This window comes from Natrix helvetica (genome assembly GCF_964273705.1).
Source record: "Natrix helvetica genome assembly, chromosome: 1".
Lineage (NCBI taxonomy): Eukaryota > Metazoa > Chordata > Lepidosauria > Squamata > Natricidae > Natrix > Natrix helvetica.
The window spans coordinates 341294127-341319063 of record NC_138548.1 but is presented as its reverse complement, the minus strand read 5'-3'; the positions used below and the strand labels follow the sequence as shown (position 1 = coordinate 341319063).

The 24937-nt window shown below is 45.9% G+C and overlaps 1 protein-coding gene across 1 annotated transcript in view; it reads right to left on the bottom strand.

The window, feature by feature from the left end:
* PRRT3 (proline rich transmembrane protein 3) overlaps positions 1 to 21184 on the bottom strand; it is a 28059-nt gene extending 6875 nt beyond the window's left edge. Inside the window, exons 1-3 of the mRNA XM_081947402.1 lie at positions 20539 to 21184; positions 14967 to 16254; positions 8296 to 8439 (exon numbers count right to left, since the gene is read on the bottom strand). Coding sequence (XP_081803528.1) covers positions 8296 to 8439; positions 14967 to 16188 — 1366 coding nt within the window. The 5' untranslated portion in view covers positions 16189 to 16254; positions 20539 to 21184. The remainder of the gene's footprint in view (positions 1 to 8295; positions 8440 to 14966; positions 16255 to 20538) is intronic.
* Positions 21185 to 24937: the final 3753 nt, after the last annotated feature.

Here is a 24937-nt window from a genome sequence, read left to right as displayed (position 1 = left end):
CCTACCAGCCTTAAAAATGACACCTTTTTTTTGGAGGAGGGGGAAACTTATTCAATCTGTTTGAGCCTAATTTTCTTTTTGTCCTGTTCAGTCGTGGACTGAATTCTTGCAGACTGCCTGGACAAGTCCCTGCAGTTTTCTTGGCAAGATTTTCCACAAGTGGTTTACCATTGCTAGAGAAAGTAATTAACCAAGATCACCCATCTGATGGGATTGGAACTCATGATCTCCTGCTTTCTAGTCTGATGCCTTAACCACTGGACCAAACTGGCTTTGGCTCTAAATTAGGAGGCGCGAAGTATCTTGGGTTTTCCATGAACATGAGGGAATATAAGGTATCTTCAAGATTATCTTCTCCGTTTTGAATCTGCCCACCCAGATTAGGAGAGAAAGCCAGAAATTTATTTTACTGTGTTTCCCCAAAAATACGACCTGTCCCGAAACTAAAGCCTTGCCACATTTTTTGCATGGGCAAAAATATAAGCCCACCCCCGAAAATAAACCCCCTGGACAACCCCCCCTCCGGCCAGGCAGAGCACCGCTCACTGACCTAGCATTATCCCAAAAGCGCCAAGTCACAGGAGCCGGGGGGGACCGCTCACGTTGCTTGCTGCCTTCGGGATACCGCTAGGTTGGGGAGTGGCATTCTGCCTGGCCGGAGGGGAGAGTTGCCGGGCGGCTGTTCCCTTGTGAACTGGCTCTCGAAGAGCCGGGCACAGCCTCAGGGGCGAAGCAGCCATGAGGTAACCAAGCTCATGAGCAGCCGCCCGGCAAATCCCCTCTCCAGCTGGGCAGAGCACCATTCACTGACCTAGGGGATATCGCTAAGGTGCCAAGCCATGTGGCGCTCTGCCCGCCCCCCAGTTCCCGCGAGTTGGCACATTCGGGATACCCCCTAGGTCAGCGCATAGAGCTCTGCCCGGCTGGAGAGGGGGGTGGCGCGAGCGCCTATTCCGCCTGCAGCCTCACCAAGCCCTTGCGCAGTTCTCCCAGGGCACCACCGCTGGCCACTGTCCCGCTCTGAGCATAACTTCCAAACTCCAAAACTCAGGGCCGAGTCTTCCAGCATTGGCCGCTCTAGGAGTGCTCTCTATGGTGGGCCGGCTGCTGGAAGACTCTCTATCTGGAAGACTCTCTGTCCGGAAGACTCTCTGCCAGCGGCGGCCAGCGGCAGTGCCCTGGGAGAGCTGCGCAAGGGCTTGGTGAGGCTGCGGGCGGAACAGGCGCTTGCCTGTCATATTTTCGGGGAAACACGGTACTAAGAGGATTCCAGTGATGGGGACCCTTCTCAGTAATCACCTCCCTCTGTGTTACAGATTGCCCCCTTCTCCATGGGTGTACCAGAATGCTTGAACAGATGGAATCTCAGGGAAGGAAGGAAGGTCAATGAGGACTGGTTGTGTATGATAGTTAGTGGATGTTTATAACCACATACTGTGACTATTGATTTAATCTTTTGTATTGCTGAATGTAAGCTGCTCAAAGCTTTTGAAGCCAGAATGAATGAATGAATGAATGAATGAACAAACCCTTTTGAATTTCATGGTGTAATATAGGTAGAATACAAACATTAATATGTTCAGACTTGCAAGCTTGTGTCTCCCAGGCATATCTTACTTCAGCTCTCAGGCTGGCTGGTAATTGAAACCAAAGCATATTTGGAAGGCATTAGAAAGTGTAAGACTGTTCTAGATTTTGTTGGAGGTGCAAACACTGGAAGATTCAGCTGACACGTACAATATTGTTGAGTCATCAACTGGCAACTTTTTGGAAGTGTTTTAATGCAGATAAGTAGATTTGTGAGGTAATCCTTAAAAGTTAAATATGTTAATGTGTTGCTGAATAACACTGGAATCTGTTTATCATAAATTATGGCTGTATCAAGCATGGGGCTACAGGGTTAGCTAAAAGAAATTACACTGAGAAACTGTAAAATTCATATTTTTCCAGATTGTAAAGAATGGTTTTTGGAAATGTATGACTTATCTGTTATGTAAAAGATAATATTTTCTCCTAATCAGAAATGGAATATGTGCTGCTATAGCAGAGATTTTTGTGGTATTTAAAATTTTTATTTATATTATAGCACTGTACGATAATGAGTAAACCAGTGACCATTGATATGTTGAATATATAAAGTCTTTTTTTCTTCTTTTTCTTTTCTTTAGCCAGTTTGGATTTTTACATTTTCTTTTCTCTCCTGTGGGTTTTATTTCCCATTTTCACAGAGTTTCGCTTCATTGTATCAGTGGTGGGTTTCAAAAATTTTTGGAACCTACTCTGTGGGTGTGGCCTGCTTTGTAGGAGTGGCTTGCCGGCCATGTGACTGGGTGGGAGTGGCTTGGCAGCCATGTGACTGGGTGGGAGTGGCTTGGCAGTCATGTGACTGGGTGGGAGTGGCCAAGACAATGTCACTGAATTATTTGCCCCAATGAATGAACTACAATAAGATTAAAATAAGTACAAAAATAAATAACACTAACTGCAAAAGAAATAAAACAATATTGGACTGAATTGTGGTTGTAAACTGAGGACTACAGGTAACAGAAGGGACCTCTGCTTTCAACCAATAATGTACAGTCTTTTCAGGAAGGATGAGAAACAGGAAATATATAAACAAACAGGAAAGATACAGTCTTTCATCTAAGAACTAAGAAGTTATTCTAACTAAGTTCTAATTTGAACTAACTAAGAAGTTAGTTCAAGAATGAATGTCATCGGTAGATTCCCAGAGCAATACAGATTTCCTTTTTCTGAAATTTAGTTCTCAGTTCCAAAAAACAGGAATATATGAATTAGGTTCAGTACTTAGGTCGGTCCAAGTAGCTATTCAGAAGTTAGTGGTTAAAAGCAATGGTAAAGCAAGATATGGAATTAAAACCAGAAATATTTTGTTGGCTATTTGAAAGGGAGTACAATATATATTTAATTTTACACATGTTAGCAACTGCTGGAATTATGTTTGCAGAACAGTGGAAAACAGAGATATGAAAATGAATAAATATTACAATGTGCAGGAATAAATAAATTGACAATTAAAATCAAGAAGGCTTTGAATACTTTTTCACGTGGGATTTGTTTTAGCAATTGCTAACTAACAGAAACAGAAATTAGAAATCCAAAAGTATGAAACAAGACACCAATTATGTAAGGAAAGGTCACTAAAATGTAGAAGGAAATATTATTAGTTCTTGATCATTATTAATGTGTAGATAACTGCGAGACATTACACACCCACACCCACACAAACTATGACAGTGCCAGGAAAATACCACAAATAAGACCCCCCCCCCCCGCAAAAGACCTCAAATGAAACCAGTTTTTTTCCCCTAACGCTAAGGACAGGAAAGACAAAGCCACTGGAATAAAAACCATCAAGGCATTGTAGGAAATTATAAAGGACATTACCAGGAAGCTCACAGAACCAGCAACCACCTCACAATTACCTAAACAACCATAGAAAAACAGCCACTTTGAGACACATAAACCTGGTCTGAACACTTAAAAGCAACATATTGCATCACGAAGAAAACATTTGCAAAAAGGAATAACATTTCTTGTAGTAAATATAAACAATTAAAAAAGAAAAATTCCCTAAAAATAATTTAAAAAAAAGATATTCTATAAATAAAAAAAATCCTTAAAAGCCATTGTTAAGTATTCCGCACACAATAATTTATACTGTAACCATTTCAAGGTATTCTACCAGCAATAATTTATACTGTAACCATTTCAAGATATTCTTCACACAATAAATTGAAGTAAACCACTTTAAAATATCTATGCTCAATACTTTTAAGTAAAACGATTTAAAAAAATTCTATACACAATACATTTTAAAGTATTGAGTATAGATTTTTTTAAAATGGTTTATTTTAATTTATTTTGGATAGAATCTTTTTTTAAATAGTCTAAGACAGTTTTAAAAAAGAATCCACACATAATAAATTGAAGTAAACCATTTTAAAATATTCTATACTCAATACTTTTAAGTAAAACGATTTTAAAAAATTCTATGCACAATAAATAAAACATTCTTTTAAATTTTTTAAAAAGAATAAAAGAAAAAAAACAGGTCACTTATCAGCAGGCAGACTCAGCAGCTCTCTGATGCGATGGATGCAGCAGGGAGCAGGCAGGCATCAAGGCAGCAGGACAGGTAAACTTACCGGCTTGGATAAGGGTTGTCGGTTAGCTAGGCACGCCACCTGGCAGGCTTAGCCAGCCAGGTGAGGCTGGAGAGGGGATTGGGGGACTTTCGGCTGCGTGGCGTACACCAGCTCGTGGCTTTCACGAGGGAAGGCCTGAAGCTCGCAAAAGCTAGCCTGCCACCACTGCCCACCCACTTTCAGCCGTGTGGCATGTGAAAGCCGCGAAAGCTAGCTTGCCGCCGCCCACCCGCTTTTGGCCACGTGGCATATGCCAGCTGAAGGCCTTCCCTCGCAAAAGCTAGCCTGCCGCTGCCCCGGTTTCAGCCGCGTGCGAAAGCCGCCACCAGCGCCATCACCGACCAGCACCTTTCGGCCACGCGGCGTACGCCAGCTTGCAGCTTTCGCAAGGCAAGGCCTGAAGGTCTTGTCTCACAAAAGCTAGCCTGCCGCCGCCAGCACCCAGCCGCTTTTGGCCACATGGCGTACGCCGCTTCGCGGCTTTTGCAAGGCAAGGCCTGAAGGCCTTCACTCATGAAATCTAGCCTGCCGCCGCCGCCACCGTCGCCCACCCGCTTTCGGCCACGCAGTATACACCAGCTCGTGGCTTTCGCAAGGCAAGGCCTGAAGGCCTTGTCTTGCAAAACCTAGCCTGCCGCCACCCCCACCCACCCGCTTTCAGCCACATGACATAAGCCAGCTCGCTGCTTTTGTGAGACAAGGCCTGCAGGCCTTCCCTCGCGAAATCTAGCCCGCCGCCGCCACCGCCACCGCCACAGCCCACCCACTTTCAGCTGCGAGCAAAAGCCACCACCAGCACCATCACCGACCAGTGCCTTTTGGCCATGCGGGGTATGCCAGCTTGCAGCTTTCGCGAGGCAAGCCCTGAAGGCCTTCTCTCGTGAAAGCTAGCCTGCCGCCGCTCCAGCCGCTGCCCACCTGCTTTCAGCCATGCAACGTACTGGAAGGCCTTCCCTCGCGAAAGCCGTTAGCTGGTGTAAGCTGGCCTCCCACTGCCCCGCTCGCGCTTAGTTGCTTACCTGAGGGAAGCAGCAAGCTGCTGGAAGGCGAAGTGAAGCGAAGGGAGGACCGATCAGCAAGCGCAATGCGACAGCTGCTGGGAAAGGAGAAGGACTATGGCGCCACACTTTTAAATGGGTCGCCTCCAGCCCGCTCACTGATTGGCTGGACTCCAGCCAATCAGTGAGCAGCAGGCTGGGCTAGTTTAGTGCGGATGGGGGGGGAGCGAGCGAGCTGCGACGGGACAGCCAGTGCGAGCAAGCAACAGGGCCGGGGCAGGCGTTCCAGAAGTTACTTTGAGTCCACCGGTCGAACCTCCTCTCACCAAATCGGTAAATTTCACCAACCGGTTATCCCGAGCTGGTGTGAATCGGCAGAAACCCACCACTGCATTGTATGGATTGTTTTTAGCGCATTTAGGTGTTTTCTCAATTTTCTTGTGATTTCTATTTTAAAATGTAAAACCTAAATACATATTTTAAAAGCTTGTTCTAAATCTACATTCCACTTTCCTTATTAATTCTGCTCTACAGTTACTGCCCTCTTTTGAAATATAGTTGTTCTATCTCATCTACTCAGTATTGAGGCTTTCTCAGCTCAAGCCACGAGAAAAGGTTTCCTCCAAGCCTTTATTATTGTTAAGAGGAGAAGAATAACAAATGCCTTCCAAGAAAATAAGATGGTAATCATGCTCCCAGTTGTATAACAGCTTGGCTGTGAATAACTGGATTCACGACTTAGTTGTGAATAAGTCGACCTGAATCAGCAATGGAGGAACTGGTCCATTGCAAGGATCCTCCCACACAATGCACAAAAACAGTATTTCACAAGATGCCAGAGGAGTTGCTGAATCAGTTTTGTAGTGTCTAGGAGGCAGAGTTTGAATACACAATGGATTATGGAAAGAAGCTGTGGCTGTAATACTAGGTTACCTAGATTAATATTTTCCTCTTTCTCATAGCTCTTTATAATAAATATATTTATTTATTTACATTATTTATTAAACAAATTTAATATGGCTGCCTATATACAGAGGGGACTCTAGATGGCTTACAACATTAAAATCCACAACATAAAAACCCATACTCCTCCCCCCACCCCACCCCGCCGGCAGTATGGCTGCAACAGCGACACATTTACTTATTAAACCACAAATTGTCTCCTATCCGATACTCTTTGAAACAGAGATATCAGGGATCGACACTGATTTCATATGCCACCCAAATCATATGAATTTGATTTCTCGCAGAATAAATGCAGTACTTAATGCAAATTCTAAACTCCATTTGGATTCCTCCTCAGTTTTAGCTTCATGGGCGACCAGAAACAGCCCAGAAGTGAGGGTTGCTTTGACGCTCCTTCCTGGAGTGGAGCCCTGCCAGCAACAATATACCAGATGCTCTGCATGCAAAGTCCCTACAAATCAAATCCTGGTTTACTAAACTCCATCAGCAGCGGGATATGAATTCAACCATCCAATCAGAAATCGGAGCATCTCACTGAGGGGAAATGGAAGCGGCCATCTGAGGCCTGTAGCCATTCTGATGCACAACACAGTATCTCTCCAACTCAAAACCTCTCCTCCTGTTTTTGCAGAGGCAGAATAACTCAGGCAGCACTCATCACCGTCAACATCAAAATATCAGCCAATTCAGCTTTTTCCCACCACAGCAAGCTTAACAATTGCTTTGGAAGTCTGCTCCAGCAATAATGCGATTCAGCTCCTTCAATAGCATTCCCGCTCTATTATTAAAATGGATTGTTTATAGGGCATGGACAGGGTAAACGGGACCTTTCAGCAGACTGAAAGCCATGACATTGCTCTTCATTTTTAATCCAAAATTTAAGAGTCACATAAGACTGTAGATGTAATTTCTGAAGCGCACAGAGAAGAAGCAAAAAATAATTGAGAATAAATCTGGTACTTTGCATGGTTTCTCTCATATACTGTACTTCCAAGAAAAAAACAAATACAGGTTCCCAATCTGAAATTTGTATTTAATATACAAATATATATAAATATATTGAAAAGGTCAGCTCTTACTATTTTTATCTCTTCTAATAATTATGTATTATGATATATTATATAGTAATTTCAGTACTTCTAATTATTAGTATTAGTACCACTTTATAAAGCCTTAGTAAGACCGCACCTGGAATACCGCATCCAGTTTTGATCACCACATAACAAAAAAGGTGTTGAGACTTTGGAAAAAGTTAAAAGAAGAGCAACTAAGATGATTAAAGGCCTGGAGGCTAAAACATCTGATGAATGGTTGCCCATAATTGTGTATGGCCAGCCTAGAGAACAGAGGACTAGTGGGGGGACATGATAGCAGTATTCCAGTATTTGAGAGATTGCTACAAAGAGGAGGGGGGATCAATTTATTTTCCAAAGCACCAGAGGGCAAGACAAAAAGCAATGGTTGGAAACTAATAAAGGAGAGAAGCAATAAAGGGGAAACTTCCTAACAGTGAGGACAATTAACCAATGGAACAGCTTGCCTTCGGGAATTGTGGGTGCTTCATCACTGGAGGTTTTTAAGAAGAGACTGGACAGCCACCTTATGAAAAGGTACAGGGTCTCCTGATTGAGCAGATGGCTGCGCTAGAAGACCTCCAAGGTCCCTTCCAGCTTTGTTCTGATTGATTGCTATAAGGTTCTTTTTTTTCACTCATCCAACAGGTTTTTTAAGTGCACTGGATTAAGAAATAGTGACCGACAAAGACCCCCAGTGAAAATCACAACTGAATGCAGAACTGGACCCAGTTCTCAAGGCCTACTCTGGTCTTCAATCATGGCACTCCCACATCTTAAAATGAACTATGACTGTTAACAGAAATTCTATGCAAGTGCATGTTTCAGCTGAGCTCTAATTCCTTGGGACTGAGTCTGAACAAGGGGATTACACACACACACACACACACACACACACACATTCTCTCTCTCTCTCCCTCTCTCTCTCCCTCCCTCCCCCCTCCCTTTCTCTCTCTCTCTCTCTCTCACACACACACACAGTATATGAACTTGGTCATTGTGGAAACAAGATGCTGACCTAGGCAGACGTAGGTTTGATCTAGCGAAGTCCTCTCCACATTAGAAAAATCTCACGGTCTTCTTACTCACCTGAATGCTTGATCCCTGCATCATCCTGCAATTTGGAGGGGCTCTGTCCAGGGGTAGAGGAGCCAAAATATGTGAGGGAAACTTTGCGGTTCACAGCTCCCCTGACTCGTTGGGGCTCTGCAATATCAGACGCTTCTCCAGTCCCTGAAAAAAAAACAAAAGGAAAAGGTCTTGAGTGGAACGCAAAATTGATGGTCTCAAATGTTGGCCTACAATGTTGTCTTGTAGGCCAACAGCAAAAGTAGCCCAAGTGCAAAAATCTCCCCCAAGTTCATTGGACATCCCCCCCCCACCCCCATGATAGAAAAGCTTGCTGGTATCTTTCCCATCACTTCTGTCTTTAAGGAATTAAATAGTTGGCTTCCTTGGCATTACACCTCAAATCTGAGACTTGGGACATTTAATGATAAGCCTGTCCTTGAGCCTCTCTGTCTGCTTCTGCTCCAAAGGAGATTTCTCCACCTTGCCCTCCTTCTTCTGCCCTAGTTCCTCTCAGAAATTCTGTTCTCAAGGAAGGTCATTCCGAACAGAGGAAGAGAATGAAGGAGATTCTTCTAGCAGCTCTTTGAAACATCACATCAAAGGCAGGAGTTGGGTTTTTAAAAAAACTTCCCAGCTTAATATAAATCAGCTTATCCTATTTAGGTTTCTCAAGATCTAGTTATTAAAGGTAAAGGTAAAAATTCCCCTTGCACATATGTGCTCGCCTCACCTCTGACTCTAGGGGGTGGTGCCGTTTCAAAGCCGAAGAGCCAGCGCTGTCCAAAGATGTCTCCATGGTCATGTGGCCGGCACGACTAAACGTTGAAGGCGCACGGAACCCTGTTACCTTCCCACCAAAGATGGTCCCCATTTTTCTACTTCCATTTTTTACGTCCTTTCGAACTGCTAGATTGGCAGAAGCTGGGACAAGTAACGGGAGCTCGCTCCGTTACACGGCGCTAGGGATTCGAACCGCCGAACTGCTGACCTTTCTGATCGACAAGCTCAGTGTCTTAGCCACTGAGCCACCACGTCCCTTTATTATTACTAGTTATTACTGTTTTGTAAACCCATGATCAGGTTAACCATCGAATTAAACTACCTTATACAGGTTTAGAGATCACTTCTCCCTCCTGTAAAATCCATCATCAGCTCCTAAAAAAAACAACACCCTGAAATATTCCTACCAGCTCTTCCTATTATTCCCATCTGCCTGCCCATCCCATGTTTCTTTCATCGCAACCAAATATGTTGGCATTCTAATGAAAGGAGTCACTTAATCATCTGCCAGGCTGCCAGCTGTACGCATATTGTATGCAGGGTCAAGTTGAATGCAGCTCCACAGTACATACCCCTCCCTTCCAAACATTCAATATTCACAACCATCGCACCAGTTGTTGTTGTTGTTCTTCTTCTCATACTAAACCAAGTGACAAAGAATGGCACTTGAAATTGATGTGATCTTCAACAACAACAACAAAACGTGGGTCTGGTTTGGATGTTTACCAACCAACTGAGCCATCTTCACTTCTCTGAGCGCCATTTTCTTTTCCGAAGGTCATCTCTGGCTATGTATTTTTCCAGGCTTTTTTTCTGGCCTACGTAGGGGGCTTCCTTGGTTAACTCTTATGAAAAACCGGTGTATGGAAATCAGGCTGGCATTTTGTTTTTAGGCTCCCCATCTGGCTGTGTTGTTATTGGAGGTTGATCCTGAAGAGGAAACTCAAATACTTTGTCCACCTAATGAGAAGGAAGGACTCACTGGAGAAGAGCCTAATGCTGGGGAAGATTGTGGGCAAAAGAAGAAGGGGACGACAGAGAATGAGGTGGATGGATGGAGTCACGGATGCAGTAGGCATGAGCTTAAATGGACTCCAGAGGATGGTAGAGGACAGGAAGGCCTGGAGGAACGTTGTCCATGGGGTCACGATGGGTCGGATACGACTTCGCAACTAACAACAACATGATCATGTTTCAGGAAGTGCCCAGACACCACTAAGGGGTGAAGAGTTGCTAGGAGGAGGAGGAGGAGGAGGAGGAGGAGGAGGAGGATTATTATTAAAACGGATAGTGACGTGGGATAGTATTGAGTACTCTGGGCTAACAAGGTCCAGAATGTTTATTTTTATAAAAATAATAGACCCTTCTTATTTCTAGCACTCTGCAACCAGTAAAGAAGCTTATTAGAGAGACATTTACCTTGTAGGTTAGGAGGACTCTGATAGCACCTTTTCTGACAGAAACAAATTTAATTAAAAGGCATAAGCTTTGGTGAGCTCAGCTTCTGCTTTTTAATACAATTTGTTAGTCAGAAGAGGTGCATCCCAGCTCCTGACAGCGTCTTCCAAGTTAGTTAATCCTTTCCCTGCCAATTTTGAGTCTTATAATTGTGTTGCTGGTATGCTATTCTTGGAAGTGAAAGATGCATTTATATTACAGGTAGTCCTCGAGTTACAAACTACCATTAGGACCAGAATTTCCCATTGCTATGTAAGGCAGTTGTTAAGTGGATTTTGCCCAGTATTATCATCTTTTTTTGGCCAGGGTTGTTAAGTAAATCGCTGCAATTGTTACATGAGTCACAGAGCAATTAAGCGAATCCAGCTTCCCCCATTGACTTCACAAAATGCGCATGCACAAGACGGTGTCCTGCCGCATTTGAGGAGAACTTTGGGGAGATGTTTTTTTTCCTTCCTCGGGGTATGCAGGGAGCACCCTACTTCATCGTCAGTCCCAGGTCCAGCTATGGGAACCTCCTGGGTCCTCAGGGGTACCCTTGTGCCGCGATTTCCTGCCCTGTAGCCAGAATGTTGTGAGTGAAATGGGGTGGATTGGCGGAGAATGGAGAGCGTCTTTGGCTGCCGGCGTGGGTGTGGTCGGCAGTGGTGGGGGGACTCCTTGCTTAGGGGTTTTTGCCGCCACCACCACCATGGTCGCTGCCCACACCGTGGTACGATTCCAGTTGCTCCCCCCTTGCTTATGGACGTTATAGACTGGACTAGAGGGGAGCGGATGAGGCGGCTGGCATGGGCATTGATGCCAGCGGAGGATGGCTTCGGTAGTTGGTGTGGGGGTGGTTGGCGTGGGGGGGGTCCTTTGTTGTGGGCCCCCCGGTATTACCGCCATTGCCTGGACCACTGTACTGTGCCGTTGGGCCGTTTGCCCCCCCCGCTTGTGACACTATGGACTGGGTCAAAGGAGAGTGGCTCTGCCGATGGATATGAGCGTGCTTGGCATGGACAGAGCTCAATTGTTGGAGCAGCCGCTGCTGCCGCTGCAGTCTTCACCATCGCCATTATTGGCCGCTTTGCCATCTTGCAACTTTATCTTCTACTGCAACTTTATCATCTACTATGACTTTGATATCTGGCCAGTACCCTTCATATTGTCTTCAACATTGACCATGGCTATGATGGACATATGCCTCCCGCTACCCCCTTGGACACTGTCGGCTGCTCCCCCTTTGATATGTCATCTTTTTATCCCATCTCCCCTTGATGTCATTCTGTTTGGCTGATGCCACACTCTCCGCTATGCTATACTGCGGCAGAACTTTATTCCCTTCGGGAATTCCCCCTTTCCCGGGGATGGCCCTCTTGCCTGTCAAGACACTTGACCCATTCCTTACTTAATCAAGGAACTCGGGAAAACCCCTTGTAGGGCAGGACTGAGGAATTAGTCCAGTATCTGCAGGATGAAATCGCTCAGATTCAGACAGGCTTCGACTCTGACTGGGTAGATTCGGGCAAGTCGGCGGGGACTAACCTTGTGGAGACTATCTGGGATGAGTTTGATCCTGTGACTCCCGAGGGCATGTACAGGATTATGGGGAGTCTCAGTGCTGCCACTTGTGTGCTGGACCCGTGTCCCTCCTGGTTAGTTTCGGCTTCCTGGGAGGTGACAGGAGGCTGGCTCCAGGCGATTACCAACGCTTCATTGAGAGATGGGTTCTTTCCCACGACCTTGAAGGAACAGTAGTGAGGCTCCTACTTAAGAAGCCTTCCCTGGACCCAGCTTCTTTAGCCAACTATCGTCTGGTCTCCAACCTCCGCTTTGTAGCGAAGGTTGTTGAGAGTGCGGTAGCACGTCAACTTCCCCAGTACCTGGATGAAGCTGCCTACCTGGATCCGTTTCAGTCGGGTTTCAGGCCCAGGTACAGCATGGAGACGGCATTGGTCGCGTTGGTTGATGATCTCTGGTGGGCCCGGGACAGGGGTTGTTCCTCTGTCCTGGTCTTATTAGACCTCTCGGCAGCTTTCGATACCATTGACCATGGTATCCTATTGCGATGACTCGGGGGGTTGGGAGTGGGGGGCACCGTTTTGCAGTGGTTCTCCTCCTACCTCTCGGATTGATTGCAGTTCATGTTGACTGGAGCGCAGAGATCGACCCCGAGGCACCTCATTTCTGGGGTGCCCCAGGGGTCAGTTCTCTCACCCCTCCTGTTCAACATATATATGAAACTGCTGGGCGAGATCATCCATGGTTTCAGGGTATGGTATCATCAATACGCTGATGATACCCAACTTTTCATCTCTACCCTAACCACCCCAATGATGCCCTTGACGTGATGTTCCAGTGCCTGGAGGCTGTATGGATCGGGGTGGAGACGAACAGGCTCAAGCTTAATCCCTCCAAGACTGAGTGGCTGTGGTTCCCTTTCATCCCAATTTGTGCATCACGTACCATCTTTGATGATTGGGGGAGAAATTTTAGCCTCCTCAGAAAGGGCCCGCAATCTGGGAGTCCTCCTGGATACGTGGCTTAGTTTAGAAGAACATCTTACGGCTGTGACCGGGGGTGGGGGGGTCTTTTACCAGGTTTGCCTGGTATGCCAGTTGCGCCCCTTCCTGGATTGGGATGCCCTGTGCACAGTCACTAACACCCTCGTCCTTTCTTGCCTGGACTACTGTAATGCTCTCTACATGGGGCTGCCCTTGAAGAGCACACAGAGGCTTCAGCTGGTCCTGAATTCGGCCACGTGGGTTGTCATGGGGGTACCTAGGTGCTCCCATGTTACGCCCCTTTTAGGTGGCCAGCACTGGTTGCCGGCTGTTTTCCTGGTGCGATTCAAGGTGTTAATTATGATCTTTAAAGTGCTCCATGGCTTAGGCCCAGGGTACTTGCGAGACCACCTACTGCCACCAGTAGCCTCCCACCGTCCAGTACGATCCCACAGAGTTGGCCTCCTCAGGGTGCCGTCGGCCAGGCAGTGTCAGCTGGCGACCCCCAAGGGAGAGCCTTCTCTGTGGGAGCGCCTTCCCTCTGGAATGAGCTTTGCATAACCCCCGACCTCTGGTCCTTCCGGCGTGCCCTAAAAAGTTGGCTTTTTCAGTAAGCCGGCCTGGCCTGAATAGAATAAAGTAAATTAGTAATTTTAAATGGTCAATTTGAATTTACCTAAATTTGATATAAATTGTCAATTGAAGATTATTGGATTTTCTATTTAATCTTTTTCAACTTTTGTCATATGTAGTTTTTATGTTGTACTCCGCCCCGAGTCCTTTGGGAGAAGGTCAGCATATAAGTTCAATAAAACCAAACCAAACCACTTGTTCAGAAGTTAGTTGGGAGTTAGTTGCAAATGGTAATCCTGTGACATACACCCCCAGGGATTGTGCAACCACGGTAAATTACACTCTAGTAGCCAAGAGCCTGAATTTTGATCACGTGACCATGGGGATGCTTGTGATGGTTGTATGAGGATCAGTCTTAAGTCACTTTCTTCACTGCCAGTGTAACTTTGAACGATTGCTAAAATAATGGTTGTAAGTTGACTACCTGTATCATGGTTCTCCCCCCTTTAATTTAATTTGTGCCCTCCAAGAGTCCTTTAAGCAGATTTTCTCCTGAACTCCCAACCTTTTCTTGCTTCCCTGTCACCGTGCCAGCCCCCTGCTCCCCACGGCGCTTGGTATGTGTCTTTCCTTAGAGTTGTTGCCACCTCCTGCCCTCTCCTGCCCCATCCTCCTCCTGTTCCCAGGATAGGACACAGGTGTGTGGGACTGGGTGAGAATTTTCAATGGCAGAAGCAGTGGTGAAATCTAATTTTTTTTACTACCGGTTCTGTGGGCATGGCTTGGTGGGGTCATGTGACTGGGTGGGCGTGGCTATGAAGTCATGTAACGGGCGGGATCAAAAGACAGAAACTCACAATGTCCTGCTGGAGCACGGTTGGACTAGATGACCTCCAGGTACCTTCCAACCCTGGATTATCCTCTGAAGCTGCTTCTAGTGCCAGGTTTGTAGTCCTTCCTTCCTCCCTCCCTCCCTCCCTCCCTCTCTCTTCTTTCTTTCTTTCTTTCTTTCTTTCTTTCTTTCTTTCTTTCTTTCTTTCTTTCTTTTTCAGCAAACCCCCGTCACCACCACCACCCCGTTTTTGGCCTAGCAGGCCTCAGGGAAGCCTGCTGGAGCAAACAAGGACCCCCCCACCCCGCCCCCAGGTTTCCAGGGAAACTGTAGTAAAAAAAAATGCTTACAAAGTAAAAAAAAAAGTTCCGAAGCTCAGCAGTGCGACGTGCGATCGTCGGAATGTTGGTTTTTTTTACTTTTTAAGTATTTTTTTTACTTTTGCAATCCAGTAGCATTTTTTACTACCGGCTCAAGCAAACCGGCCCAAACCGGTAGCATTTCACCCCTGGGCAGAAGATTCCTTTAAGTACATAAACCAAAGGCAAATCCAAACCTACCTGGGGTAGCAGAGCTGCCTTGAAAGACGGTGGTTTCCATTCCAGCTGTGTCCCAACGTCCTGGCTGCTGGGTGGTATCAATGATCAGATTCCAATGCGTGCTTCTTGGGTGAGGATTTGGTTCCTGGGCGGTCACCCCTGATAGTGTAGGGGTGAAAGGGACAGGGAAGTGGTCCTCCGAAACAGGTGGATGGGAGCTTGCTGGGCTTTGCCTGTGCCCCTTCCCAATCAGTGGGGTAACTACTCCTTCCTGAAGAGGGGAAGTCGCTGGTGGTACATCCCTGTCTTGCCCAGGGAGATTCTGAGCATCTCCAGCTTCCTGAACCACAGGCCTAAGAGGAGACGTGGAAAGCTCTTCCTGGTCAAGGAGGCCACTGTAGACCTGTCTATTCTTGTATGAAGCCAAATATTTCACTGTGGTTAAGTTCCGGCCCAGCACTTCCTGCTCCGGCACTCTGTTTTCCAACCACCCTCTTGAAGCACCAGCCTTAGGTTCGGCATCCTCCACCACCTCCCATTTGACAAGAGATCTGTTAACAGGGAACGTTGCCAAAGGAATGGTGGAGACGGTGGGCCTGGGGCTTAAGGTAGTGGCGGGGAGGCCCTGCTTGAACCCTGCTTGGTGAAGGTTGGGCAAGGATCCCTCCTGGGAGACAAGTAATTCTGAGGTCTCTAGTCTGGGTGAAGTGGGAAGAGAGGCTGTCACAGAGGCGGACATGTTTCTCTTTGATACGCCAGAAGAAGGAAGAGAGAGCTTTTTCTTCCTCTGTTTCGGACTTCGTTCCCAAATTATACCACCGGCGTCCTCAACCTCTCCCTGAACACTCAGCAAGCCTTCGGTTGGCAGGACAAGACTCTCCTCAGCCAAGTGGGGAGCTAGACTTCCACCAGAAGAACCGGTTGGTGCCCCCTTGGCAAGGAGTTTGAACCTTCTCTTGGATTTTGTAACTCTAGGGTGGCCAACTGGAGTGGCCCCTTGCCTGTTCTCATTCTTCAATTCCCCGTCTCCACTAGAAAACTCGAGGCCGGAGGAATCTGAGCGGGGAACAACTGGCAGGGCCCTTTGAGGAGGCTTTTTGGAGGGGACTTCCAACAGAGGTGACTTTGGGACAGAATTCAGGGGCAAGTGCCAGGTAGAGTTCTCTGGAGTCGGGAGGTACAAAGCCAGCAGGGAGGCAGGTAAGAGCAGGCTCCAGATAAGGAACAACCCCAAGGCAGCCATCTTTGATGACAGACAGCAGGTCACTCAATATCCAGCGTGGCTAGTTACGGCCGCTCGTGCTTCATCCTGCGGATAGGAACGTTTGTGAGTGTGAGAATGGAGGAGTTAAGAAGACATGGAATAACATTAGGCAAGGGAGACAGTCCAATAACAAAGATTACAGCAGCAGGTTTGCTGGGAGGGGTGGAGAAATGGTGGGTGTTGGATGCAAAGGGAGAGAGGGAGGAAGGGAGGGAGGGAAGAAGGAAGGAAGGAAGGAAGGAAGGAAGGAAGGAAGGAAGGAAGGAAGGGGAGGGGAAGGAAGGAGGGAGGGAAGGGAGGGAGGGAGGAAAGAAGGAATGAGGGGAGGAAGGGAGGAAGGGAAGAGAAGGAAGGGGAGGGAGGGAGGGAAGGAGGAAGGAAGGAAGGAAGGGGAGGGGAAGGAAGGAAGGAGGGAGGGAAGGGAGGGAGGGAGAAAGGAAAGAAGGAATGAAGGGAGGAAGGGAGGAAGGAAGGAAGGAAGGAAGGAAGGAAGGAAGGAAGGAAGGAAGGAAGGAAGGGTGAATGATAGTTCATGGCTGCACCATGTGCACTCATCCAAGAGACACATGGATGTAAACATCAAATCATGTGCATCCACCATTCCTCCCTCACATGGCTGAGCGCGTTTCATTCTCCCCCTCCCTTCTTTGTGCTAAGCATTGGTGGAGGGGCTCCCACATGGAAGTGGCCGATCTCAGCAACTCCTACCCTGAAGCTTTGAACAGAGGAGCTGCAGCAAGACCCTGAGCCCCTAAGAAACAATGTGGAAATTCTTGGTGGCATCATCACCCGGAGCAGGAAGAAGAATCAAGGTCCTTCACAGCCTTGAGCATCTCTCTCTCTCTCTCTCTCTGATGCTCTGTGCCGGCATCTCAAAAAAATGCCTTCTTTTCACTGCCCTTTGCCTGCAGCAATGAAGCCTCACAGTTACATAAGGAACTGCCTGATCCATGTTAAGGCTGATGAGAGCTCACAGAAGTTTTGAGGTTTTTTCCCTTCCCCGCTAAGGCTATTGAACAATTTAACTGCTAAAATGCCAAGAACTGAATCTGCAAGGAAGGCTGTATTCCAGAGAAGTCAGACTATCCTACAAGGCAACCAAACAACTTCACTTCTCAACAATCGCCCCTGCGTACCTGGCCCCTAAGTCTTGCAGGACCTCAGCCCACTCACAAGTTCACCTTGAATGTCAGTATCCCATCCCAACCCGGCTTGAGGATGGGGATGCTCAGACCAAGCTAGCCGAGCCCTGCATCTCTGATTGGAGCCTGGAATCCTGCAACACTTTAACCCCTTGCAACGAAAGAGCTGCATGATTTGGGATTCTTTTTGCCAAGCTCATCTGCACAGCTTGGGAAAAGTTATTTTCTCTCTCTCTCTCTCAGAGGCAGCCACTGCTCCTGGATGGCTTTAAGTTGGCACGACCCATCCTTACGCAAGAAGGTCAGGAGGATCCAAATTGGGATGACAGTCTCACTTTAAATTTGAACCCAATTGCCCAGCCATGGAAATTCACACTTACTTATACAATTTATAAGCAGTCTTGTCTTCCATGGATTCCAGGTGGTTTATAATTAAAATGTGTCGACAACTGGGCATAATAATGGCTTATCTCAGTGACTTGTTCAGAAAATTGACCTTGATAAGATTCATCAATTTTTCTGGTCAATTCACCAACCTGCTAGTCATAGCTTATCTTCACTGAGTCATGTTTGCAAGGGGAACACCAGCCACCATCATCATCATCATCATCATCATCATCATCATCATCATCATCATCATCATGTTAATCTTTGGTGAGATTCACAGCCTTTGGGGCTGGTTGGTAGCTCAACAGCTCGAGTCCTAACCAAAGACCTAGGAACTGTTACGGTAACGTCGGAGAATATAAGTGGTTCCAAGTAGGGTCCCGGTATTTTGTGATTTTTTCTTGCTGTTTATCTTCAATGCATGCATCACCAGGTATTGCAATGTCAATGAACCATACTTTTTTCTTTTCAACTATTGTTATGTCAAGTGTGTTGTAGGCCAAGTGCCTGTCAGTCTGGATTCTGAAGTCCCACAAGATCTTGACTTTCTCATTCTCTAAAACCTCCTCAACCTGATGGTCCCAGTGGTTTTTGCTGTACTCAAATCCAAACTTTTGGCACAATTTCCAGTGAACTTTTAGCACAATTTCCACAATTTTTATTATTATTATTAATTATTACTAATTATTATTATTATTAATTATCATTAATTATCATTAATTATCATTAATTATCATTAATTATCATTAATTATTATTAATTATTAATTATTATTAATTATTATTAATTATTATATACTTTATTCATTAAACATGAAACTCAGCCAACTGAACATTCAAAAATGCATCACAAATAACAGTGACTGGTGTTAATGGTTGATACGGTTTGCTACCAGCGTCAACCAAGTACCTTCTTAAAATAATAATAATAACAATAACAACAATAACAATAATAATAACAATCCAGGGTGATTCCCTTTCACCCCTACTTTTTATACTCTCAATGCTACCATTGACAATCATTTTGAAGAAGGTGAACTGTGGATACGAACTTGCAAAGAAAGGACTGAAAATTTCACACTTGGTGTACATGGATGATTTGAAGCTGTTTGGTAAAACAAAAGCTGAACTGAATTTATTAATTGAAAGCACAAAAGAATTTAGCCAAGACATTGGTATGCAGTTTGGAATTGACAAATGTGCAACAATGGCAACCAAGGCAGGCAAGGTCCTAGAAGATGATGGAATACAACTTGAGAATGAAGAAATGATAAAGGCAATAAAACCAGAAGAAGGCTACAAGTACCTGGGGATTTTAGAGGCCTCTGACTTAATGCATAATAAAGTCAAGGAATTAACCTCAGCCAAGTACATTTGACGAATTCGCAAGATATTAAAGTCCAAACTGAGTGGAGGAAACATCATAAAAGCCATAAATACCTGGGCTATACCTGTAATTCGATACTCTGCAGGAATAATTGACTGGACCCAGATGGAGTTGGACAATTTGGACAGAAAAACAAGGAAGTTTATGACAATGAATCATGCTTTGCACCCTAAAAGTGATGTTGACCGATTGTATCTATCAAGAGCAGAGGGTGGTCGAGGACTCCTACAAGTAAAGCAGACTGTGGAAGAAGAAAGACACAGCTTGAATGATTACATCCAGAAAAGTGAAGAACCAATGATTAAGGAAGTAAATAAAGAAGGCCTTTTGAAGACAACTAAGTTAAAAGCTGAATATAAGAAGTAATTGAGAAGCGAGCTGAAAATTGGAAAAGCAAAACTATGCATGGCCAATACTTGAAAAGTATTGAAGGCAAAGCTGACCAAAAACTAACTTGGAACTGGTTAAGATCAGAAGTACTGAAAAAAGAAACAGAAGGCTTTATTTTGGCAGCTCAAGAACAAGGCTTAGCCACAAACTGCATGAAGGCAAAAATTCAACATGTTACAACCAACAGCAAATGTCGCCTCTGTAATGAGAAAGATGAGACAGTCAACCGTTTGATCAGTGGGTGCAGCAAAATTTCACAAACTGACTACCTACAACGCCATGACCGCGTTGCTCAGATTATTCACTGGAAATTGTGCCAAAAGTTTGGATTTGAGTACAGCAAAAACCACTGGGACCATCAGGTTGAGAAGGTTTTAGAGAATGAGAAAGTCAAGATCTTGTGGGACTTCAGAATCCAGACTGACAGGCATTCGGCCTACAACACACCTGACATAACAATAATTGAAAGGAAAAAAATATGGTTCATTGACATTGCAATACCTGGTGATGCACGAATTGAAGATAAACAGCAAGAAAAAATCACAAAATAATGGGACTTGCGAATTGAGGTTGAGAGACTGTGGAAAAAGAAACTGTGTGTTGTCCCAATTGTAACTGGATCCCTTGGAGCAATACCTAAAGGGCTATCTCACTATTTGAAAATTCTAAATTTACCTGACTTGAACATTGTGACTCTACAAAAAACCACCCTACTTGGAACAGCTTATATCCTTAACAGTTCCTAGGTCCTTGGTTAGCACTCGAGCTGTTGAGCTACCAACAAGCCCCAAAGGCTGTGAATCTCATTAACCACATCATCATCATCATCATCATCATCATCATCATCATCATCATCATCATCATCATCATCATCATCATCATCATATTTGCAAAACAGCTCTTTCACCACATTCCCCAAGCTTCACACACCCCTAACCCTGCAAGGGTCAGGGCTGGGTACCAAATTCAAGGGCACCTTTTCCTCCCTGCCAAGAAGGCATCTTCCCGTGTGCTTGAAACCTACCTGGGATCTTCACGCAGACCTCCGGTCTCCTATCTCGGCCAGCCCGAGGCTGATCTTCCCGGGGAGGAAGCGAAAAAAACGCAGCCGGCTAAGAGCTGCTTAAGCTTCTGCCCGGCTTCGGTGGCGGCTGCCGGCGAGGAAAGTCGCCTCAGCAATGACGATGAGCGGCCGGTGGCTCCGGTGACGGGGAGAGAAGTGAAGAAGCGGGCAGCCCGGGACCTCCTGCCTGGACGCACCCAAGCTTAGCCAGAGCCGGGGCGTCTCCGCCTCCGAGGCCGGCAAAGGAGAGGGCGGGCCAGGCGTCCCGGCCGGGGAAGGCGGCTCATTCATTCATTAAGCAGGGCACGTCGCGTCTGCCCAAGAGCCCGGTGCCCGCGGGGGAGGTTGGCACCCGCCCTGGCATCGGGTTATGCTTCCAGGCGGCGGAGAAGCACTGCGGCCACCTCGAACGGGGCTCCTCCTGGCAACCCTGCGCAACGGCGCGTCCTTGAGCGCGGCGGGCCTCCGGATGGAGAAGCTGCGGGGAAGCGATCGCCAAGCCCCCTGCGCGCAACCGGGGCAGCGGCACCGAGGGCAGCCAAGGACGCAACAGCTGAGACGGCGTGGGGTGGGCAGCAGGTCCACTCCCGGCTACCGTCCCGTCCCATTGACGGCGGCGCCACTCGCGCTTTGCAGCCCCGGATCCGTCCGCCGACGCCCTCCCCGCGGGTGAGAGGGGTGGGAGGGTTTGCGTTGGGACAGGGCAAGAAGAAGAACAGCGCTGCAGGCTTTTTCCCGTGCCGGATTCGCACTCAGGGCCCAAAAGGCGCCAAGGACAGGCCCGCTCAGATGGCGCTTCGGAAGGGCCCCGAGTGTGCTCCGCTGCTTCGTCTTTGCACGATCGCGTGCAAAGCCAAAGCCGGGGATGGGAGGCGGCCGGCAGGGCTCGGCTTATGGGGCTGGCGGAAGATCAGCCACCCGTTTGGCACGTCCGGCTGCACTCTCTCTCTCTCTCTCTCTCTCTCTCTCACACACACACACACACACACACACACTCCCCCCCCCCCCGCCACCGGACTGGCGGGATCTGGCGTTGTGGGGAGGAGGGAAGCGGGACGCCGCAGTGTCCACGTGACTCCGTGCGGTGGCTAATCCCCGCCGTACCTGTAGCTGCGATCGCGGGAAAGGAAAACGGCGATTTAAGTTTTCAAGCCAGAATGACCTGCCTTTCGTCTCCTCCTCTTCCTTATTTTTGCCTTTTCCCCAGGAATCAGAAGCTACTTTAAGACCATCAAAAGCCTTGTGCTTCTAAAATGTAATTGGACAGAGTAAGAGTTGGAAGGGACCTTGTAGGTCATCTAGTCCAACCCCCCCCAAGCAGGTGACCCTACCTACGTCATTTCTGACAGATGGCTTCTGAAAGCTTCTTCAATCTCTTCTTGAAAGCTTCCAGTGTTGAAGCTTCCGAAGGCAAAGAGCTGCTCCATTGGTTAATTGTTCTCACTGTCCGAAAATTTCTCCTTATTTCTAGGTTGAATCTCTCCTTGTCTTGTGACTAAACTCTGAAAAAAACTCTATTGCTAAGTGAGACAGTTTTAAATGAACGTTGGCCCCTTTTAAGACATTTCTTGCCACCGTTTTTAAGTGAATTGCCGCAGTTATTAAAATTAATAACATGGTCGTTAAGTGACTCTCGCTTGACCGTTGACATGGCTTGTCAGAGGTCAATGGTCAAGCGAGGGGAAAGGTGATGATCACATGGCCCTGGGATGCTGCAAACCTCATAAATACAAGTCAGTGGCCAAGCATCTGAATTTTGATCATGTGACCAGGGGGATGCTGCAGCTGTCATTAAGTGGGGGGAAATGGTCAGAAGTTAGGTGATTTCTAACTTTGAACAGTCACAAAAGGAACTGTTGTAAACCGAAGGCAAGGATTAAACAGCAGAGGAGGAGGAGGAACAACGGTCATCTCCCAAAAGGATCAATGGAAAGCGATTGTCAGGGTTCCAAATAGCATCCAAAAGTAAATCAGAGTCCGAGGCAAAGGATTCCTCAAAGTTCCAATTCATTAAGAGAGCCATGTTGGCACATCTGGGGAAACCCAAATCTGAAAGCTTCCCAGTTTTCCCCACCCAGTTGAAAGTTCAAGATCCTGCCCCCAAACCCACCAGTCCATCACATGGTCCAATCTTCCACTGCCATGCTGGCAGTTTCACCCATCCAGTTCGGGTCAGGTGCAGAAGTGTAGAGACAAAGGATGACCTTGGCTTTCTAGAAAGAATGTTGTTATGGCTACATAGCATCGAATTCCATACAATCCCCCCTCCCATTTTCCCACAATAGAAAAATGCATGGTAGAATAATCGAAAGTGTGGCAGGCCAAAGATCCAAAAGAAAAGATGGCTGCAGGCCTGACAGCGATTCTGTGCAGCCAAGGTTATCTGAGGGACTGCTTCCCCCCCCCCATGTGCCAGAGTTGTGATGTTAGCCCCAATCATTATGGCCTTCCATAAGTGTTGAATACTCACCAGTAAACAGAGTGAAGCCAACGAAACGGAGGCGTCACTCAGGCCCGCCATCCAGGCGGGAAGAATAGTTTAAATGGATTGGTCAATTTGTCTGGCAGCCCCTTATATCTGTTTACTGATGAGTATTCAACAATAAGATGTCAAATATTTTTGCTAGGTATAATACCAGAAAAGTAGAATAAGGGGAATTTGTATATAATACTACATGTTTTGACAGCAGCAAGGATTGTATTTGCACAATACTGGAAAAATGAGGAAATGCCGAGAGAAGATGATGTCATTAAAATAATATTAGTGCAGAAATGGATCAACTGACATTAAAGATAAAAGAAAAAGAAGACAAAAAGTATTTTCAAACATGGGGTTTATTTATTTTATGAATGGTTGGATAATAGAGGTAGAAATTAGGAGCTAGAAAAGTATTATTATGTAAGAAAATGGACCCAGACAATACACTGTTCATAAAGCACTTATGTATGTTAAATGGAAAATTTATAAATAAACAAGTTTTTTTAAAAAAGTTGGGTCCATCCGTCTGTCCATCTGTTCCCCCACTACCCCCAAGTCTGTGGATGCCCTGGTAATAGAGAGCCTTCAAAGTGGTTATATTGGATGTAACATCTTCCTCCTCAAGTTTTGTCTGTGATTCTTTTTTAAAAGATTTGTAAAATGTTTTCATTGTAAGCCATCAGGGATGCCATATCAAGTTCACAAATAAATACATGGATAAATCAAGCAGATGTAAGGAAAGTGATTGTTGGAAGGCGCTTGCAAAATCACACAAAATTGTGTGGCTGGAGTTTGTGAAGAGTTGATCCAATAGAAGGTACAAAATAGATGCTTGGTAGGAAGATGAAATGTAAGCTGTGGAAAAGGCAAATGCAAAATAAGAAAATTATTTTTACAAAAATGAAGATGAGGGAATGATAATATGTATGCTAATACTTATATGCATAAAAATATAGGTCAGAAATATAGCACAAGACGGCAAGAACCTGTTAAAAGAGCTAGAGAAAATGCAGAATAATTTTGATGGATATATTGAAGATTTGGAACTGAAACACAAAAGTTAGTGTAGAAGTGGGGGGACAATGAAATGAATGGTCTGGTAATGTTTAAAAAATGGTACAGCTGCAGATGCAGACAGTTTAACTGGATATCATTTGCTTGTGGAGTGACTGGGCAACTTGTTTAGCAGGTATGAAGATTGAATTAGTGGCTGATGTTTGGAAGGTGCTCTCACTGTTTCATTATGCAAAGAAGAAAGAAAGAAAAGAAAGAAAGAAGGAAAGAAAGAAAAAGACTGATGTAAAAACTATAAAAAAGATGTGGAGACTCTAGAAAGAGTGCAGAGAAGAGCAATGAAGAGGATTAGGAGCCCGGAGGCTAAAACATATGAAGAACGGTTGCAGGAACTGGGTATGTCTAGTTTAATGAAAAGAAGGACTAGGGGAGACATGATAGCATTGTTCCAATATCTCAGGGGCTGCCACAAAGAAGAAGGAGTCAAACTATTCTCCAAGGCACCTGAGTGTAGCACAAGAAGCAATGGGTGGAAACTAATCAAGGAGAGAAGCAACTTAGAACTGAGGAGGAATTTCCTGACAAAACAATCAGTGGAACAACTTGCCTTCCGAAGTTTTTATTTATTTATTTATTTTTTATTTCTTGGATTTCTAAACCGCCCCCTCTCCCAGAAAGGGACTCGGGGCGGTGTACAGTCCAATGCAGATAAAAATACAATAGTAATATAAAACAATTAAATACATTTGGATGGAGGAGATAAGGCTGTACAAGAAATAAATAGACTATAAAAAACCCTAAAAACACCCCAATTAAAACCCAAGCCCAATTAAGATATATCCCGGGAGGTAAACTAAGAGAGTGCCA